The sequence below is a fragment of the Macrobrachium nipponense genome, chromosome 15 (genome assembly GCF_015104395.2).
Source record: "Macrobrachium nipponense isolate FS-2020 chromosome 15, ASM1510439v2, whole genome shotgun sequence".
Taxonomy (NCBI): domain Eukaryota; kingdom Metazoa; phylum Arthropoda; class Malacostraca; order Decapoda; family Palaemonidae; genus Macrobrachium; species Macrobrachium nipponense.
The window spans coordinates 553,481-576,705 of NC_087208.1; the positions used below are offsets into that span (position 1 = coordinate 553,481).

Genomic DNA, 23,225 nt, shown 5'->3' on the forward strand with positions numbered 1-23,225 from the left:
ATGTAAACAATGGCACAACCCATACAATATAATGGGAAACCATGTACTCTTTAAAACGTGTTTTCTTGGCTGTCTGTCAAGGCTGTCATATCATTTATGCACCATTTACTATATACAAAATGTACCTTATGCAGAAAAAACAATATTTAATTTTACTGTTATATTTCTTCTACAGTTAAGCCATAAAGTTTTGTAGATATGGTAAATACATTATGGTTATTTTCTAAGCATTCTTTAAAGATTGGTAAATTATCTTTTCAGCATTTACCAAGGACAATATGTACTATGTATATGTACAAATAAACATTTCAATTTCTTCTGCTGTAGTTTGTATACACTTGAGCAATATACATAGTGCGCCATTTTTTCCAAGTTATGTGCCCTTCTTTCCACCATAAATTTACAGTACTGATTTACTCTCTAGAGGCAGAACTAATTATCATTGTTCTTTATTCATGGGTCAAACTGAAACAATATAATTTGACAACAGTATGGTAAAATAATTTTCATGTCTTAAGCTATCATCCCATATAAGCTTCATCCTTAGGCATAATTATAATTGATAATAATAATAGACTAGATCTTACGTAAGGTCACAAATAGGGTTTCCAGTTTGAGACCGATTTTGGATCTTGGGATTTCGGGACAATTAGAAAACAATCTAGGGATTATTTAGATATATTTTTTATTGTTGACCATTCAAAATGAATGTTTTACACGGATCAAAATAAAAATCCTAATAATATGGATAATAAAACAAACAGCATTAATTTTGGTATTTCATGCTAAGAATATCAATGAGTTACATTGAGAAATTTGGTGTCATCTTGCAAAATATAAACCAATTTGGATATTTTAGTAGACATATATTTCTTGAAATACTAAACAGCTTAATTTGCCCATTAACTTGTGACACTAATTATCATCTATTTTGAAATACGCAACACTGTAATCCAGATGTTATATATATCCGGTGTTTCGAAATTGAAGGCCACCCCATCCACAGAACAAATGGAAAGTTATTTAGTTTTCTGCTATAGCCTATCTCCAAGTACATTATCTTAATTAGATATTTTTGATTTTATATTTCTTGTGTTTTCAGACTGAGTGACGGAGTTAGATACAGCCATGGCTAACAACTTAGAGGAAATCCTTCATTTCACATTCCTGGATAGCTAAATACATTATAAAGAGATGAATCCTTTGTTAAAAGAAACTGGAACAAAAATCCATATGACTGTCATCGCAAAAAGTGAGAATCTTGATAGTCTTGAAGTCCTTTCTCAGGAGTCAAAAGACATCATAGCTGAGGCAGTGGGTAGACCAAGAAAGTCTTTGTGTAAATTGGCACTTGAACTAGAAACAAAAAGGGGAAAGTAGAGAAGTTACAGCGCGAGTTAAAAAAATCTGGTAGCAAGCCATTTCACTCAGCAACAGAAAGAAGACCATGCATGGTTTTGTGGTTCATTTCTTAAAGATTAGGATGAAGGTGACTTTCTCCATGTTGTCGCATCGGATGAATTCTTCATTTACACACTCAGGAAGCCAAATCATAAAAATGACATCATTTGGGCTGCAAAGTTGGATGATATCAGCGATGATGTGTGCTATTGCCAAGTTGTGAAATTTCCTGAATGTTAGGAACAATCGTTTGCCGATTGTTCCCTTGGTGGATTGTTGCCTCCTTTGTTTTTTATTTTAACTGCTGGCGAGTTGACGTCTGTTGGATGGCGTCAAACTTCGTCAGTCAGGTTCTGGAGGGCAGAACGACCAGTCAGGTTCTGGAGGACAGAACAACCAGTCAGGTTCAGAGCGGCAGAGAGGCAGAGTCTTGGCAGCAGAGCAGTGGAGAGTATCTGAGGACGAATTGGTAGTTGTATCAACCCTGTCGCGAACATCCAGTGGTCGAGGAGGACCTCTATACTGTATCTGAGGACGAGATGGTTGTTGTATCAACTCTGTCTTGATCGTCCAGCATTCGAGGAGGATGTCCATATTGTTTCCAAGGACGAGGTGGTTGCCGTATCGACTCTGTCTTGATCGTCCGGCATTGGACTGTTGTCCTCATTGTTTGAGGAAGTGTTCCCGTTTTGCTCTGAGTATCATTATACCGCTTCAGTGTTAATTCTCATTTATTATTATGCTGCCGTTTTTACATTTATTGTAATCGTTATTTCACTGCTTTTTCAATGTGTTTGTGTATTATGCTGCCTGATTTTGTATATGTATTTATGTACTGCACTACTTTTTCATTTATACCGTGGTCCTTTTGTATATATGATGTTGCTTTTGTTATATTAGTTATGCTGATTATGAAATTGTTTGTTGAATTGTACAAGAATCACTTAATTGGATTATTACTGTTGCTGCCTTTATTATTTAATTCATTGTGTATGTTTATTTTGTTTATCACTGGACCTGACTCACTTGTACATTTCGTATATTTTGTATAATAAACTAATTTTAAGGTAACTTTTTTTTGGTTTTGTTATGCTCCTACCTCCTTTGTTTGTCACCTGTCGTCAGTCACTACGGCCCAATTGCTTATTTTTAAGAACCTGTCGATCTCGAAAGTCGAGATCGTAATACTGAATGTTAGGGAATTTTTCTGTGTTTCACAGCCAAACGGTTAATGTGGATCACCAAAGAAAAAGGACAGACATGGAATGGCAAATACTTCAGTGAAGCTGTGCTTACTGGTGGAGTATTTCCTTTCCTCAAAGATCCTGAAAATGTGTTATCTGCTGAAGTCACATTTTTGCAAGATAAGGCACCATGTTTCAAGGCTCTTCAGACAAAGGAGCTACTTCGAAACAGTGGTATCGATTTCATAATAGAAGCCTTTTCAGAAATGTTTACTTTACTTTGCTAGAATAAATACTTTTATGCACAGCTATATTTAGCACTTTGCCCAAAGAATAATTATACTTCTCTTTATCAAGAAAAATGAACTTGAAATTTTAACAAACTGGATTTTCAGTATTTACTTTTTTTATATCATCATAATTCTTGAATAATATCTTTAAATAATATTGTGCTTAAAAGTATTTTTCCAACAAATAAAAATTACATAATTCTGAAAAGGCTTCTATCATGACTAGAAAGCCACATGAATATTGTTAGAGAAATAACATAGCAAAATATCCATTTACTAATAACTACTATAAGATGTAGTCTGCAGACATATAGAAACTATAATATTAATTAATTATATAATATATATATATATGATATTATATATATATAGATATATAATATATATATATTATATAATATATTATATATAATATATATATATATATATAGGCTATGCAACAGGTCATAATCATACTGGCCTGTAATTCAACATATATATTTACATTGCAGTCTGTAAGAATAACTTAAGACTTTCATAGCTATCCAACATTTAAGCTGTATTTCATTGTCTGTGGAGGCAGACAGATAGAAACATCAGCATTCCTGAAGGATATGACAAATTAGGCTACCTTTGCTAAACTAAGGTTAGGGATGGTAGGTTACCCTTGGTTTCTTGATCAAACCTGGTTTCATTGTAGGCTAGCTAGTTGGTAAAGTTTACTTTTAAAGCTATAATGTAGTACAACTAATAAATACCTATAGGAAAACTGGTATAATTGAAGTATAGCCTACTACCTTTTAGTGTTCTGGCAGATCAAAATCAGCCAAGTCTGCCAACAAGGACATTTGAGAACTTATTGATGACATTGTACATAACATTATAATTCTTCATTAATACTTACAACTGTAGAAGGCTAAGGGCTAGGCCTCGTGATACAATGTACATTCTAGTACTAGTAATAGGAAAAATTATCAGACTTAACCATGGTTACATGGTCTGACACTAACCCTACATGTTAATTTATTGGGAGACATAAATTTAATGTCAAATAGGCATAAATAAAAAGCTTATTACAACATTCATTGTTTTGTTACCTCAAAAAGCAGGCGTGTAGTTGACCGCAAGTTGACTGTGATCTAACACACTTTTACTTAAGGTAGTTGCAACACAGTTATAATGATTTTCATGAATGAAAAATAGCACTATCTTGTGAAATATGATCCCCTGTATGTGTGATCGTGTTTCTATATGGAACACAGTTGATGGCCCAACACTGGGTGCCAAAAGTGGCTTTTTTTTGCTGCTGATCTCTACCGATGCAATCTCTCAAGAGTCATCGCATACCAATGGCGCCTTACGTGCATGTGATTGTCACGTCCCTGCCCAATCTCTCTATTGTTGTGGGTCAGTGTACTTTCCAGCTGCAGACATCTTTGTGACCCCGGAACAGGTGATGAACAGCCCCATGTGTGTGTGTATGGTGGTGCTGCCCACTTGAACTTACTGCGTTCAGCCAACTTTTGAGATTAGATCAATTGTGATCTATGAACAAGTCGAGTAATTTATGTTAATATTTTTGGGTAATTGTAAAATCTAGAATTAAAATTCTTTGCCCCTTTAATTGTCTTCTGGTAAAGGGTTCAGGGCTTTCTATAAATAGGTTATTTTCCATCCTCCTCTTTCTCTATCGTGTAAATGAGAGGTATTTTAGGGTAGTTTTTTGTACACCCTAATCAGTTATTTTTTGTGGGTTTAACATACAATTTACTCCAAATAAATACTATTCTTTCATTTAGTTGTGAGAAGGATCCTAGTGTACACACACACACACACATATATATATATACTGGGTTCCAATCAAAATCCCGAATGTCAAAATCCCTAAACTTAAAATCCTGAATGAATTAAAATCCTGAATTATCAAAATCCAGAATCTTAAAACCCCGAATTATCATAATCCCAGTAAATTATCCATTTGTCTTAACCATCTCTCTCTCTCTCTTGTACGAGCTTGGGGCAATTACCATTTTAGGCTTCTTGTAACGATGTCTTTTAGTTTAGTCTGTTCCTGTGTTATCTTAAAGTCACTTCTCCATTGTGGTCTACAAAATACTAAAAGCGTAAAGCCCATAACAACAATGGAAGAGATCTGTGAAATTGTTCCATCGCAAAAAGGTTTTAACCCTCTTACGCCGAAGCCCTAAAAATCAAAACCTCTCCTGTATGCCGGCGCCGGTTTGGAGTGAGTGCGGAAGCGGAAAAAATAATTTTTTCAAAAAATCACAGCGCGCTTAGTTTTAAAGATTAAGAGTTCATTTTTGGCTCATTATTTTGTCATTGCCTGAAGTTTAGTATGCAATCATCAGAAATGAAAAATAATATCATTATCATATGTAAATAATGCGAGATATGGTAGCGAAAAAAAAAAAATCATAGATAATTGTATTCAAATCACGCTGTGCAAAAAACGGTCAAAGCTAACGAGTTACTTTTTTTTTCGTTGTATTGTACACTAAATTTCAATAATTTTGATATATAATACATAGTAAAACAATAAATGCAACACCGGAAAAATATAATCACAAAATGATGTACAAATTCGTAACGCGCAGACGTAAAAAAAATGTTACTTGCAAAAATTCACCGTAATTCTAAATATTGTTCTAGAGACTTCCAATTTGTTTCAAAATTAAGACAAATAATTTAATATTACGATACTGTAAGAGTTTTAGATTAGAATTGCAGATTTCGACCATTTCGGACGAGTTAAATTTGACTGAATGCCGAAATTTTTATATATATATTTTTTTATATGCACATATTTCGGAGATGGAAAAAGCTACAACCTTCACTTATTTTTTATTGTATTCTTCATGAATTTGCGCACATTTTGATATATGAAACTCTATAAAACGTCTAATATGAAAAGGAGCAAATATTAGGATAATGCGATGTACGTATTTCGGAGACTTGCGGCCGCCAATCGGCGCGTGGAGTGAAAGTAAATATATTTTTCAAAAATTCACCATAAATCACAATATTGTTCTAGAGACTTCAAATTTGTTTCAAAATGAAGAAATATGACGGAATATTACTAGGCCGTAAGAGTTTTAGCTTACAATTGCGTTTTTCAACTATTTCGGCAGAGTCAAATTTGACCGAATGTGATTTTTTTTCTATATATCGTGATTTATATGCAAATATTTCGAAAAAAGAGAAAAACTACAACCTTCAATCATTTTTAGTTGTATTCTACATGAAATTGCGCACATTTTCATATATAAAACTTTATGTAACAGCTAATTTTAAATGGTGCAAACATTTCGACAATCGCACACAAAAAATTCTGATTTTTTCGGAAGTTACCGCGCGGACGTAATAAAAATTTTTTTTTTTTTTCATAAATTCACCATAAATCGAAATATTGTTCTAGAGACTTCCAAGTCATTGCAAAATGAAGGTAAATGATTGAATATTACTAGAATATAAGAGTTTTAGCTTAAAACTGCGTTTTTCGACCATTTTGGTAGAGTCAAATTTGACCGAAAGTTGAAATTTTTGCACTTAACGTTATTTATATGAAAATATTTCGAAACTGATAAAAGCTATAACCATGGGTTGTTTTTTGTTGTATTGTGCATGAAATTTCGCACATTTCCATATATAAAACTTTATGTAACGGCAAATTTAAAAGGGTGCAAACATTAGGACAATCGCACGAAAAAATTTATCGGAAGAGTTATCGCACGAACGTAAGGAAAAAGTTTTTTCATAAATTCACCATAAATCGAAATATTGTGCTAGAGACGTCCAATTTGTTGCAAAATGAAGGCAAATGATTGAATATTACTATAATATAAGAAATTTTAGTTTACAATCGCGTTTCTTGACCATTTCAGTAAAGTCAAAGTTGACCGAAGGTTGAAATTTTTGCACTTATCGTTATTTATATGAAAATATTTCAAAACTGATAAAAGCTACAATCATGAGTAGTTTTTTGTTGTATTGTACATAAAATTGCGCACATTTTCATATATAATACTTCATGTAAAGGATAATTTAAAATGGTGCAAAAATTGTCAAAGTGACGAAATAATTTTTGAGATGTGTCACTGATACTTTTTAGTGCGATAAGAAAGAAATTCGCGCTTGCGCGCCTGCTTAGCGATTGTAAACAAAACAACGCCTTGATCCGTGAACTCCCAGCATCCCCCAAGGCGCGTGATTCAAAAGTTTTCGGCTGGTAGGCCTATAACTATTTTTCCGCGAATTTTTAAAAAAAACTTTTTTGAGCCGACGTATGATACGTCCAATCGGCATACGGGAGACATTTTGACTCGACGTTTAATACGTCCAATTGGCGTAAGAGGGTTAATAATTGATGTTGAAAGAGAAAAGTTTAAACAATAGATACTACTGGTGTTTTGAAAGTAGGAAACTGCTTAATTGCAAAGGCCGAGCAATAACCATATTTTCAAATGTGCAACATATTCTTAAAAAAACTGTAGACCACATCCATTCACCCAATGCAAGTGCAGCGAACGTTTCGAAGATCATAGGTGAAGTAAAAAACCAAGCTAAAAACACAAAAGATATATATATATAATAATGTATTTTGATATTCTATAAATAATGTAACATGTTATTGACTTAAAAACATGACTCAATTGTTCCTGTAAAAACTTGTAGCATTGTTATGTATAATTAGCAAAGCATTGACATTGCCTTGACGTTGCTCTGACGCTGCTTTGTATAACGTCATAGTTTGTAGACACCTGAGATCAGCGTTTAACATTGAAAAATGTAAAGTAACCGATGCCCTTCTGGGAAAAACATGTTGTCGTTCCCATCAACAGTCTGTGCCTACGTCACAGACCTAGATCCGTATATTCAGGTGTGTACGAAATGAGCAATGTTCGCTTGACTATGTTTTTGTAAACAGAATTGTATATCAGACTTCCACCACACCTCTCTGCTTGAAGAGCTATCCAAATCTTCTTGCAGCTATCCTTTGTGATGTAGCTTGTTAAATATAACTTGTAATTTAACTATGAGCTTAATGTCTTCAAACCTTCATACTATAATTTAATATTGACGAAGGTGTGATGTATACCAACCAACACCTGCTGATATCATCACAGGTCTAAAGTAACCAACGGGGTGCATTGTTAGTATAACAATTGCAAGGCGATACCCCTTAAATGATGGCATATCTACCAAAGACTTACAAATCTTAGAAACACATCACATATCAGAAGTCAACAACAGCAAGATCAGAGAATCTACAAGCAACTTCGTGTCTCAGCCAATGCTGCTGAGGGCAACACGGGTATCATTCTGATCGCACCGAGATGACCTTCAACCACGAGCTTCATTAATGAAATATATTAAGCCTACAATTTTTATATCAAGAGGCTTAAACATCGTATACTGGGCTTCTTCCAACAGTGTGGAACTTCGAGAACTTCAACAGGACGTACCTTCTGCATCGGATCATCATCAACCCAATGCAACGGGAAACAAATCATTGCAACAAACAAACAGTGCGAGCAGAGAAACTGGGTCGCACATGAGAAGATGACATGGAAGAGGCTGTGACGTCATCAAAACACGGGTTTTTCCTCGTATATATCAAGTTAAGTACAGCTTTTTATTCATTTGGCGTGTGACTTTGAATGATTCCTATTACGCAGGTCGACAATCGTGTTCCTGAGAGTGAGTTACAAGACATTTTTAATCTTACTTTCTTGCAGGAATCTATCTCCATCATTGGTACTTCACTCCTGCGGGCCTTTTTTATCTTTGTTTTTCTGTCAACCTTTTTTTTCAGAAGTTCTCCTGAAATATTTTTATCATATTTTCTCTGATTATTTTTATATTTTCTGTGCTTAATCTTATCATTTTGGGAGACACTATTAATATTGTAACACACTTGTTAAATATTGCATATGCGTTTACCTAGTGGACGTGTGTTTTCATACAGATTTTACGATTGGGTTGCTAGGAATCACAGTGATAAGTCAAAACACAAAGTAAAGATGGCCAACCCAGTACCGAGTACCTCTACAACCAGTAACCAGATGGTAACATTAGTTAGAGCCAGGTCAGCAATTGTTCCTTTTCAATGGCGCGAGTGGTTTTTTGCCCCAAGGCGTTGAGTCATGGATTTCCTCAGTGGATGCTCATTTAAAAGCAAAAAGCATCACTATACCATCCCTACAGTTACAGGAAGCTAAAAGCTTCAATGATTTTGCAAAAGGGGACGCAGGTTCCTATCTAAGAGGCTTTTCTTTCCAAGAAACTAATACTTGGGATGAATTAAAAATTAATTGCAATCCATATATGGCAGTGAAGAAGCCTTGGACGTAGTTCTAGCCTTGAGGAATATCCTTAAATTGGTCTACTTTAAACATAACTTCTCTCTCTCTCTGCAATACTTCAATCAACCTTTTGGATGTGTAAGTCAATAATTGCATTACATTATTTGAAAATTTCTTTACCCTTGGCCTGTTGGCATTGGCTGGCATGGTGTTGGGTGAGGAAGTGTAGGAGGGACATGAACTCTCTCCTATCTTTTCCTTTTGTCAAGGATGTCGATTTATGGGGAGCATGGGGGGTACATGGTACCTGGAGGACCCACCAGTTGGTTAGTGTCTCTTAGTAGGGTTAGTGTAACACTCATAAGGTGACAGGTTGATTCTCTGGTCTTCTTCTTTGGTACTGTGCCCAGGGCAAGGGCATGAAACTTTTATCCTGAGACTTGTCAGCAGTTAGGCAGATCCCCAGCTGCAAGACTTCCACACTTGTAGAGGCAACTCCCGGCTCACTGCCACACCACAACAGGTTAAGATGAATGCCGCCAGAGGCAGCATCTCCCGCTGTAGCTCTCTTACCAGGTCAGCAGGTGACAAACTCTGAGCCAGTGTTAGCTTTTCCCATAGTTCAATGATAACATTCCTTTCTTACATGAGTTAGTTCAGTCCATTCATCCCACCCCCCTTGCATGTGTGAATAAGCTAAGTAATAACTTGGTAAGTTACTTTCATAAAAATGACATTTTCATAATAAATTGAAGTTATGAATATGCTTGCGAAGTAATCACTAAATCAGAGCCTGCCCTCTTGATTTTCATGGCTTAGCGGCATAAGTTAGATTGTCGCCATCGGCTAATGTCGCTCACAAGTTCCTGCTGCGGTGGGTGGGACCTCCCATCCACACATTGTAACAGTCACTTGTGCGCAAATTTTTTAAATTTTAGGATGCCATGCGAGGCTAATTGTTAGCTAAATAATTACTTTGTAAGTATATTTATAAAACTTCATTTTATTATAAAAATATCATTTGTCCTCGAGAACCATCAGCGAATTGATTAAATATCTTTGAATCCAAAATTTTAAAGACGTATATTAGAGCTTTAGGCTTATCAAAAAACATGCAACCTTTAAATCAATGTTGTAGCGCCTTAGTGACGTGGTCGGTATGGTGTTGGCGTGCCACCTCGGTGGCTGCAAGTTCAATTCTCAGGCATTCCACTGAGGGTTGAGAGATGTGTATTTCTGGTGATTGAGTTCACTCTCGACGTGGTTTGGAAGTCACGTAAAGCCATTGATCCCATTGCTGAATAACCACTGGCTCCATGCAACGTAAAAACTCAATATATAGTTTTAAATCAGTGTTGAAAATTATTGACATTTTCAGTTGTCAGTGATTTTGCATGTGCAGGTAGTAAGATATGTTGCATGGGCGTACAAACACCTGCCACCCAATTTGATGTTTCACCCTGGTCATTGCGACTAGAATGTTATTATTTCCCTTTTTTGAAAATCACAGTAGCATAAATAATTTGTGTCAGAAATGGATCACTTGGTGTACAGTGTTATCCCTCCCATGAAGAGGCCCATAATCCTATAAGTGGTATTCCTCCATTTTGAAATAAATTACTTATCCCTTATGAAAGGCCTTTGGTAGCACAGCAATACCCATCATATAAAGCCCCTTCCACACGAGGGGTAAATGCACCTGTGGTCCAAGTCATAGGTTCACCTGCCTGTGCAATAGTTACTGCCTTCCTTGGATTGTGATCTGGCAACACTGTTTAATTGACAAAGCATTACTGTCAAATCCGAGTACCTGTCGTGTCTTTCCCCCTCGTGTGGAAGGGGTTTTATGCTTACAATAACCGAATAGTTTTTACCAAGTACTGACCCGTTGGATGAGGTTTTTATTTTGATAAGAAAGAGCAGTGTCTTATCTGCCATTATAAAGGCATGTCCTCTCTCAGTTTTTTTACAACCCTCCAAGAATTACTTCTCTGATTTGAGATGTAGTTCTTTATAATGACTCAACCATTATGTTCTTAGAGCCTTCAGTGTCCTTGTAGTGGCCCTTACTACTAAATGAAGAAGTCTGTTTTAAATGACAGATATTTTCTGTGTGTTCTCATGCGTGCATGTGTAAATATACTTACTTATGTATATAATTATACATATGTATATATCTATATATATATATTATATATATATCTATATATATATATATATTATATATATTGTGACAAAGTGCCAAGTATTGGGTTACAACACTTGCCAATCAGAAAATAGTTACTTCACAACAGCCAGACACCCGAACCTTCATCACAGATGAAATACGACTGAATACTCTTAAAGGCAACAGTGATCTCTTAAAATCTTATTAATCATGCAAGAATTAAGACTACATTCGTTAAAACAGGTGTGAGGTAATCTGATGTGAAATTAAAATAATTAAACGGTATCACTCCATCAACAACTTTTAAAAGTCTTGAGTATATCCATGGTTCCAATTCACTTCAACAAAGCTGAAGGAAAACAGCTCAATTACCACTCTATATTTCTACCTAAACAAAAAAATTTTAAATACAAAAATTTATTATTAACATCAAAATTTGTAAGTGAAATTCACAATCTCAGGGAAATTTGCTGTTAATTAAAAGCAACACAAAGTTTAAATAATTTTTGAATTAATTATTAAGTGGAATTAAATCAAAACTAATTTATCACAAAAATCAAGAAATATTCAAGTAAAGTTTAAACTATTAAGCAACAATTAAAATTTGAGAAGAATTCTAAGTAAATGCAAATTAATTTACAAATGTTAAACAAGAAAATTTGTAATGATAAATTAATGAAACAATTTAATCAAACAAATTGTGAATGTAAATGCAGACATAGATCAATGTGGGAAATACCAAAATTGCAAAAAGACTAAGAAAACACGAATCACAGAATATATAAAAAATGCTTTAAGGAAAATGGATAGATGCACAAAACAAGAAATCACCAACACCAAAATGCGAACAAAATGGCAAAACATTCCCCTGGAATAAGTACTTTTCAGTATTTCAAATATTTTTTAGGTTTGAGTTTAGTGCACTGAACTTATTAAAACTCTGACCTTTGTATATAAACTTCAAAAGGCCTTTCACCAAAATCACTAATAAACACACACACACGAGGCGCCTGTTACACATTTTTACGTCTGTTCATTTTCACAAATAAGCAACAAGAATTAAATAAATCTAAATCTAAAACTTATGAGTGACCAACCACTAAGTATAAAATCTTTGTTAATGTGAAAATCAAAATTATCTTCATTATGGGAGAGAGAGAGAGTTCCCCAAAAACAACAACCACAAATCGTCTCTGATATCAGAATGAACAAAAATTGCTCTCATCTAAAATGGCAGGGCAAATGATTTTGGGACCAAGACTCGGCTCTATCAAAACAATAAATAGGGAGAAGTGGGATTAGAATAAAAAATAACATTTAGTATTACACGGTTTAAGACAATTAATGTCTTAAAATAAAAGATATGATTATAGAATTTTCTCAAATGAAATTGATGTCGTCATAGCCGTGAGTGATGTCTCAAATCTTTCCATTTCATGTTAAAGGTACTTATGAGCCTGTAAGTTCTCCTGACAATTCGAGAAATATATAAAACTTAATTATTATTAATATAAAATTATTAAATAACAAAATAATCTATAATTTCTTAAATGAAATGAACGTTATCATAAACAAAACTTCTAGAATTTTCTAACATGAGGCAGCGTTACAAAAAAATTGGTGCAATCTTCACATGGTTTGAGATGGAGACTTGTCATGTGCGTCACATTATTGATTAAAAAAGAAATAGAACCACGCAGCCTCAAGTGACGACAGCAATTTCTTGCTTAGAATGGACAATGCTAATTTCTCTTTTCACATTCTACGTTATTCCTCAACTTTAAATTACATTTTTAAAAAAATTCTGGACACATTATTAGAACATATTAACTCTAAGCAAAAATAATATTGAATCTGAGAATATTGCAAACACTGTTATAACATTTCATAGTTACTGAGGTGAAGGTTGTGTGTTGCAGAAGGAACAGCATAAAAATATATATACATACACACTACATACATACAGTAGTACCATGCTTTGTAGTTAATACGTTCCAGAAAGGTGTTGGAAATAAGATTTATTCGAAATATGAAACAAATATCCTCTTAAAAAATAAATGGAATCGGGATAATTCGTTCCAGCCAATCCAAAAAGTCACCATTTTCAAATTTTTCTCTCATTCTGTTCAGAATTTAAATTGAAAATGTAAAGTAATAGAACAGTACGTTCTATAAAGTAAAATATTTGAACTGTTCGTGGAAACTGCTCACGGCCGGCTAGGGGATGTAGGAAGAGACTGGAACCCTTTGCGGAAACCAAAATAGTCGCAGTAGGCAAAGGTTCATAAAATCAATTTTATTCACATTTTACAAGGATAACCAAAGGAATCCGTAGTGTGAGTGTCTGATTGTGTCTTTGAGAGAGAGACGGTGTGTGTCCAATTATGTGTGTGAGAGAGGGAGCGAATAATCAGCATGTATAATTGTTGAAGTGTTTATACTTTGATCTTGTGCATGAAATAGATTAATTATGCCACAATACATCAACTTATTGTTGACAAACGGCAGAATTTTAAATAAACGTGAGGATTTTGTAAACAGAAATAAGTAAAGAATGCAGGAAAAGGAAAGAGATTAAATAACTTTTAACAAGGAAATTGTTTAGATAAACAAACGAAGGCCCGCAGAAGCTGAATGATGCACCAGTCTATTTATTAAGGAGCTGAGTTACTTGTGGAGTGGTATAAAATCGTAAAAAGCAATTGTCACAAGACAGTATTTTACCGTAACAAAAAGAGACGTGATTTGCAAATCGAGTGAAGTGAAACAGACTGGCGAATAATCATCCTAGCCCAACTACTCATCGTCTCAATATGTCAACCATCTTGACATATTGAGTGAAAGGGGTAGCACCTTGCCAAAATCTCTCTCTCTCTCTCTCTCTCTCTCTCTCTGTAACTTTTTTAGTTTTCTCACGTAGCAGTGAGCCATAAATTTTGATGGGTAATGTTGTAAGATGACTGCCATGATATTAATGTGTTTAATGTATATTTTTGTTTGAACTATTAAAGTAAGTGGTTATAAACGTTTTCAGAGGGGGACTTTGCTATATGAATTTTTTAAATAGCCAATTATAAGCATTTTTAGAAGGGGATGTCAAGTTTTCGTGGATTTTGGCTATTTGACAGTGTTTGTGGCCCCTATCCACAGTGAATACCGGGGTTTTGCTATATCTCCTTAGTACACCGGTATTTAAAACAGAAGAATATGTCTGAAAGCTTTTAGTGTGCATCTGACCTGAATAAGGAGGTATAATCACAAAATTAAAATGAGGCTAAGGGCCAGTTTCATAGTAGGTATTGATTATGCAAACTCCAAGGGTTAGCTTAACTACTTATATTTACACACAATCATAATATTAAAGACTAGATAACACTAAGGGTTAATGATGAATCGGATCTTGAAGTAGATGAATGGGTGGCTGGTCTGGCCAGACATGTGGTGCGTAGAACGTGCAAAGAAGGGGAAGAATCCTGAAGCAATATCAGGCAAGAATCCAGAATTCAAAGCAGCTGAATTGCTGCCTGTAACGAGAGTGATTTCAATATGAGCGGTGAGTCATACAAGTGATCATCGATCAAGGAATGCGTACATAGGGTAGGAAGGACTCGATCACTTGAAGGCTAATTTGTTAATAATCCCTTACAAGGGGAAGTAGTTATGTTACTGGTTAATTATTAAGGCAAGCAGTTATGTTTAATGATCAATTTCGAAAGGGAGAACTTCGTTATTGGTTATTAACTCAACATAATCATGTTACTTCACAACTGGGGTAATATCCGGCTGATTGCCAATAGCAATGTTGTTATAACACAGCATAGATGAAACAATATCACTATTAAGTTTGAGATTGAGAATTACTGCCGGCTGGAATTTGGCTCTGGCAAAATACCTGTTAGGAGAATGTGTTCTGTGTTCCTAGGGGCACCGATGAGGCAGGAATTTTATTTTATGGGACACTGTACACAGGGTAACAGCAGCCGACTAGAGATAGTTGGTCAGTAGTACAAAGGGAGTGGATGATCTTAATCGTCTGAAGCAGAAGTGTCTTAAGGCTGGTTCCCAGCACTCCTGCCTTCTTTTTGCCGTGGGGAGAATTCGTCAGAATCCTGCTAGGTGGCGTTATTGGTTCTTCCACACCTTTCCCACATGGTCTGCACCTTGGTGTATTAACCAATATAGCGGCTGCACTTTCTTAATCCCAAGGTAGTTGCAGGCAAAAATTCACAGGCAGTTAAAACGGACAAGAGTGGATTACGAGTTAATTCCTTAATGGAAGTGGACTATGGATTTTAGGGGTGAGTTTGACCTTCATTCTATAATAAATATCATGAATAAAATTAAGAATGTATGTTACTTTGAATTGAAGATGGCGTTAAATTCCATAACACTATATATATCTTAAGAGGGTCATAAAGACCCCCTTCTAAATAACAGGAGAGAATTCCTAACTGGAAAATGTGACCTATCCTTCCATGGTCCTTTGACTGCCATCTCGGTAGCCAGCCGAAAATCAATTATTAAAACTCTAGGTAAATGAAAACTCTCGCTATTACACAAAATATAATCTTTATTTCCCAAAATAGCTAACATGAAAATGGAATAAAATGAGTTGAAGAAGATCCCAAAAATCATTAAAAACCATTACTCTTCTACGAAATCATTTAGATAAGTATCCCCACTTATCTACTTCTGTCGGACTATTCATTAGTTCTTATCAATAACTGTCAACATAAGTCAAGAGAATCCATTTTTTAATGGTGACTTCAAATCCATTTGAAAATGAGAATATACTTATCAAACAATGAAATGTTAAAGTTTGTCAATAATATTGTGTCACACCACACTTCCATTCTCTTGAAACTGAACTCAATGTCACTACATAAAAATATAACTTTTCAAAGTCTTTCACTTACCTTACGATGGACCTCCAAGCGCCTTCCTCTATGGCGAGTTTCCTCACTTAGTGAACATCTGATAATGTCCCCCTCAATCGACTCACTAGGGCTTTTTATTCCATCTATTTCGTCTTACAAGCCTACGTATGTAAGCTGACCAACAGACGTACAGGTACATGCACGCTACTAAACACATGAATGCACACACGCTAGTCTATTCTGTGCATTTCCATTTCCCATGTACACGTTTTATCTAGCGTATCGATGACCTGAAGTGACCTTTCCTTGCCGGTTTTCCTCATCTCTCTGGAATACGCCTGTCATCTCGTCACTGCGATTGGCGTGTTTTCGACTTGTGTCTCACATCTGCACCTTGAAGAATTCACTGTTTTGCACCTGTTAAGCACTGGTCAGATGTAGAAGTGGATATATATTAAAATAAATGAATTCCTCAAGATGCTGATATGAGACAAGTCGAAAACACGCCGATCGCCACGACGAGATGGTGGGCGCATTCCAGAGAGATGAGATAAACTGGCAAGGAAAGGTCACTTCAGGTCGTCGATACATGCGGTAGATAAAACGTGTACATGGGAAATGGAAATGCACAGAATAGACTTGCATGCATGCATTCGTGTGTTCAGTAGCGTGTGTGTGTGTATCCGTATGTCTGTTAGTCAGCATACATATATACGTTTGTAAGACAAAATAGATGGAATAAAAAACCTTAGTGAGGCAATTAAGTGGGACATTATCAGAAATTCACTCAGAATGGAAACTTGCCATAGAGGAAGGCGCTTGGAGATCCATCGTAAGGTAAAGTAAAAAAAAGACTGAATGGTTATATATTTTATGTAGTGACATTGAGTTCAGTTTCTAGAGAAGGGAAGTGTTGTGCAACACTGAATGTTATTGACGAATTTTTAACATTTCATTGTTTGATAATTATATTCTCATTTTCAGAATGATTTGAAGTCACCATTAAAAAATTGATTCTCTAGACTCGTGTTGACAGTTATTGATAAGGACTAATGAATAGTCGGACAGAAGTAGATAAGGGGGCGTTACTTATATAATATGATTTTGTGAAAGAGTAATGGTGATTTAATGATTTCTGGGAAATAAAAATTATATTTTTTGTAATAGTGGGAGTTTGAATTCGCCTAGAGTTTTTAATAATTGATTTTCAGCTAGCTACCAAGATGACAGTCAAAGGACCATGGCAGGGTAGGTCACGTTTTCCAGTTAGGAATTCTCTCCTGTTATTTAGATGGGGATCATTTTGACCCTCTTAAGAGTGGTGGCAGCGGTAAAAGGCATTTGAGCCTATAGATTACATTTCTGAAGAGACTAAGGTTATATAAATGAGTCCAGTACGTTTTGGCGACGATGATTTGGCGCTAAATGGTTCTGGCGCTCGTTATTTTGGCGCTAGCCCATTTGGTGCCAGCTTGAAATTTTTCTGACATATATATATATATATATATATATATATATATATATATATAGATATATATTTTATTTAGGGCTGTTGCCTTGTATAATAAGGCGCCCTATGAGGTAATGTTAGACTTGCGATAATCTTACGCTAAGTCGGTTGGTATTGCACTTCCATATTCAATGGAGTGTCTTGGGGTTTGTAGATCACTTACGAAGTCGGTACTATTATCTTCTTTGGTTATTGACGACGATGTGTTAAACTCATGATGATTCGGTTATGAGGTGAGGTTCTAGTAGAAACCACGAAGTACAAAAATACTTATATTCTCTGAATTTACATGGTGAAGATCAGGTATGATTGTACAAGTCTTCTAATGACGATAGCTTGATAGCTCTGCCAATGATGATGGCTAATTCTATTCTCTCTACATGATAAAGCTTAGGTAAAGAGGTACAGGTCTTCTAATGACGATAGCTAACTCTATTCTGCCTCTACTACCATCTCCGTTACCAGTCATAAAGGAACAGACAGTAGCTCGAACATATGAACATACAATCAGATGACATAGTTACATACGAACATACAATCAGATGACATAGTTACTAATCACGTAGGCCGCTTGAGCTATAGGTGTTTGTCTCAAGCAGGAAGCTTGGACTAAAGTTTATAAACAATTGAATGACTACAGGTGACGGCATGTTATCTTAGCCTACTTTTATTGTATACGTCATCTTTAGCGTCTCTAGTCTGATCACATTCCTGCAAGCAATCTGGTTGACCTCTTTAGTTTTAGTCTTTTATATATATGGACTAACATTCCATATTTTTATTATGTAAACACTTATATTAGCTCGGTCAGCTACCAAAACCAACCACTGAATATTACTCAAGCTTGACTTGCATTTGACTTATAGGAGTGTGATACAGACACTATGTGAAAATAGAAAGTACTTATAAGTAAAAAAAAATTCATGGTGTACACAAATACAGATTCAAGTAATAAAATATTAGACATAACATGCATATGATATTCGTAAATAATAGTGATCACGTGATATATACTGATACAGTTTTTCACTTCATCTCATTAAGATACATATGCTACAGAAAATACTAATGTACTCTGATAATCGCATAGAATGAAGATTAACATGATAAAAATCATATTTTAACTGTATAAAAATTTCATATATGAATTGATAAAAATTATTAATGTTTATGCTGATTGATTCGTTGATTTTTATGCTAACTGTTATATATCTGATTCATTAATCCATATACTAACTCATATATAACTGCAGATATTGGTAAGATAAAAGGTAACAGATTGATTATAGGCTACCTGATTTATTTATACATATGTATATGGATTCATATAATTATGATTAATATATGTGCACTTTAAATAGATTCCCATTGCGTACACGCAAAGATATATTTAGATTCTGTTATTTATGATCATTTATATATAGATTCTTAGTGCGTACACGCAAAAAATATATTTCGATTCTGTTATTTATGATCATTTATATATAGATTCCTAGTGCGTACACACAAAAAATATATTTCGATTCTGTTATTTATGATCATTTATATATAGGATACATGATACTTTATATATATAGGATACATGACCGAGGTTATACTACTTCACATTTAACTAGTGTTCGAACAACTTTTCGTCCATTACACAGTTCCAGACAACCACCTATAGCCAAATGAAAGGGCCAATTTCAAATGGTTAAAACAAGGGGGAAATTTGCCTGGGCGGGGTCCAACGTTCTATTTTGCACTCATACTTGTTCTCTGCATCCTAAGCCACACGAATACGTTCACGATGAATAAAATCATCCCCAGCACGAGTCCTTCGCCAGCAAAGTAGAGTTGAATATCCTTCGGGTCGTAATTGTCGGAAGTATGTCCCTTTTGTAGTCGATTTCCGACAGCCGCCGGAGCGTTCCGCATTAAAACGAGATTAACGACGGGATACGGGTGTCGGTCGAAGAAGTCCAAGAAATTCCTTTCACATTGTAGGCGGTTGTTACTCGACTGCCGTCGTCCGCAGCGACGAACGATTTTTTGAAGTTGCGATGTGAAACTCTCGTACTGCAGGATACTGTAACCAGGTTCCATTAATCAGCCTGCAAGTGAAATTATACTTGTCACAAGGGCAAAGTAAATTCAGACGACATCCAAATACAGGGGGGGAGAAAGCCATTTTGAACCAGACTTAACCCACATGAATTCGCTGATATTTGTGGAATTCAAAAGAGTCAGCTGTACAAACTTTTTTATCCATGGCATTAACAATGAGTGAACCTATCCAGGTCTATGATGACTGTAAAAATATCCATAATTATAAAAAATAAACAGATATCAATACGAATCCCAAAGAAAATTCGATATTACTGGTAGTAAGTTACTAGACAAAGAAGAGGAAAACGGAGCTATTTGTAAGATTGCCAGGCAACATAAGAGTCAAAGAGAATATTAATCATGATTCTGTATTTCTCTATGCTAACTGAAATTAAGCTGTGATAAAATCTGATCCTATGTGCCCCTAACAAAAGTTTCATATTCAATTTTCTCGCGCGCATCCTCTGAGGTTAATTTTTAAACTTTATTAATAGGCTAGAGATGCAACGAAAGAACCCACTGTGTAACTAATTTCTATATTAACTTTGGGTTTTTTTTTTTTTCAAGAAAATGTGACATTTTCCCATGAATGTGATTTATTTGAATTGTCATAGTCTACTGTTGCAAGTAAATTTTTTAATATACATGACTTGATACTTCTAAATGTCTATGAGGTTCAGAAAAAATTAATTCATTTTGTTGTATAGAAATTCTATTTGCTTATTTTGTTTATTAATTTTAAAACGATTGCAAGTCCTTAACTAAAATTGCATTGCACACACGGATAAGAATAGGTTATGTGGTATGTCATGTGACCTATGAACCACATGTGAAGTTCATGAGCTAAGCATTCCTTTCTCCAGTCAATCTGCTTCGCAAGCGGTTTATTGAGGTTCTAAAGAACAATGATAGTCGGCAAACGCGACAGGCATTTCTTCTAGACTGATGACGTCGTCACCAGCTTAAGCGTTATGTTACTTGCTGTAAAAGAAACAACTTAGTATAAATTTATTTTTTTTTTTTTTTTTTTTTTTTTTTTTTTTTTTTTTTTTTTTTTTTTTTTTGTTTTTTTTTTTTTTTTTTTTTTTTTTTTTTTTTTTTTTTTTAATAGTCGACCCACACGAAAAGAATTTCTGAAAAAAAAAAAAACAGTACCAAAATTGAACAATATATTAGTTTCATGTTGGATATCTGCATGAATTGGCTAAATAATAAATGTAATACTTTTCAATTAGAATATTCCTTATTCAAACTAATGAAAAGGGTTTCCATACAAAATTTTATATATACTATTTGCCCTGTATAAGATTATTTGCATAGATATGCATTTTCACTTCTAGACTTCCTGACTTTAAAATCTCTTTTATTTTATTTTATTTATTTATTTATTTATTTATTTTTTGACTACGAATATTAATCACCGGGCGGGACAGACAATATGTCAGTAGGTTTTGATATGTGTTTGAACTTTAAGCTTATTTGTCATTACTAAAGCGTTAAGTTAGAGTTCAAATCTTTACGCATATATATTTGGATATTTAATTAACCTTTGGTTACGTTTGCTTATTGATTTTATTGTGATTCCCTTTTTATTATAATTTTGCAATTTCCCAATTCCCTTCCGCTTCTTACAGAGTGTATTATATTGACTCCACTTGTATCCGTATTTATTTTATTTTTTGTATTTATTTATTTATATATTTTATATATGTATATATATTTGATAAATTAATGGTTGGCTTGAATATGTGGAAAAGTGTTCTAGCTGCGTACCGTATAAGGCTACTTGCGGTATCATTTCTACAGATACGAGATATGAATGATAAAGGTATTTAAAACCGCGAGAACCGCTATAATCCAGTTCGGATCCAATATCACGAGTTGTAACTCGTAAGACATTGACACTTCCTATTTAATTATCCGTTATTCTACCAAACCGATTGACTCTGGGTGATAAAATATATTATTGGTTTTTCTTAATGGAAAGGAATTCACACAACGTGTTAAGGAGATTATTATTGATTTACACCACCCGAGTCACAGATTATTATGTGTTGAATTCCATGTTTACTGATTTAGCACTCATAAATATTCCTAACGCACTCAATTGCGGTGTTTGTTTTTAGTGCTATTAATTTTATATAACGTGTCAAGGAACTATTAACACTGAGAAGTGTTTATTTTGCTCTGTCAGACTCGTAACTCTGTTAATAATTCTACGTATATTCTTTCAAGGATTGATTTGGCACAGGATAGGACCCTAAACTGACAGGTGTTTTAGTGTGTCCCTTGTTTTCATGACACGTGTTACAATTAGTTATGTGCATTTTATATCTGTAAGCATTGTAGGCCAGTAAAACAGTGATTTGGCTTTCTGTGACATAATAGGGAACCCTGGATGACGGAGTGCAACCAGTTTATGACGATTGGTATGAAAGAGATTATTACTACTACCTGGTCGTTAGTCATCTGCTGTGTTCTTCGGGTTTTCCTCGTCACGGACCTACATATAATATTACATTTGACTTACAGGATTATTTGATACACATACTTTAAATATACTTTTGCTTTAGGGTTTCTGCTCGAAGTGTTTATTGTTTTTGCTTAGCCGCTGACCCTGTTTCCGTTTCGAAGTGTTTATTATTTTGCTTATTGCTGCTGACTCTTGCTTTGTTCAGTTTGTAACAGTTCTGCGCTCCGACCCAGATATTCAATGCTCGCGATCTCTTGGGTTTAAGGAATTTTCTTGTTTAGATACGGTTTTAACAATAGGCACGGATGTTTCTATATATATATATATATTATATATTTTTTTTTTTTTTTTTTAGTTCAATTAATGGTTCTTTGCTGTATGGTGTGGGATTGCGGGATAATGCGTCAGCTATGATATTTGCTTTCCCAGGTAGATATCTTATCTTGGCTCCAAAGACCTGAATGATCATTTGTCACCGAGTTCCTTTTGGACTGTGATTAAAGCCTTTGAAAAACTCGGTAAGTGACTTATGCTCAGTGAGGACTTTAACAGGATAGCCGTAGATTATGAACTTGAAATGTACTAGTGAGTTGAAGATACCTAGCCCTTCCTTGCCTATTACTGCATATTTACTTTCAGAGGGCTTTAGTTTACGTGAATAAAAAGCTATAGGAAAGAACTGATTATCATATTACTGAAGTAATACCCTCTTACCCCTTGGTCTGAGGCGTCTGTTGCAATAAAAAAAAATTCCTTATTTAAATCAGGGATTTTTAAGTTAGGTGAGCTGCATTATTCCGCTTTTAAGATATCGAACACCTGTTTATGCTTTTCAGACCATAATAAATCTACGCCCTTCTTCGTAAGATCTGTTAAAGGAGCTGTCATGATTGAAGAGTTACATATTTACATACGATTGTAATACCCACTACA

General features: G+C 34.7%; 1 protein-coding gene across 2 annotated transcripts in view; it reads left to right on the forward strand.

The window, feature by feature from the left end:
• The window catches only part of LOC135226957 (zinc finger protein 260-like), a 554,628-nt gene that overhangs the window by 500,463 nt on the left and 30,940 nt on the right, over positions 1-23,225 (forward strand). The window contains exon 7 of one of the 2 annotated variants that reach the window (XM_064266641.1): positions 8,306-8,445. The exons of the other annotated variant lie outside the window; for it this stretch is intronic. Within the exon in view, the coding sequence (XP_064122711.1) occupies positions 8,306-8,430 (125 nt within the window). The 3' untranslated portion in view covers positions 8,431-8,445. Of the gene's footprint in view, positions 1-8,305; positions 8,446-23,225 lie in introns of those variants that run through there. 2 annotated transcript variants of the gene reach the window in all.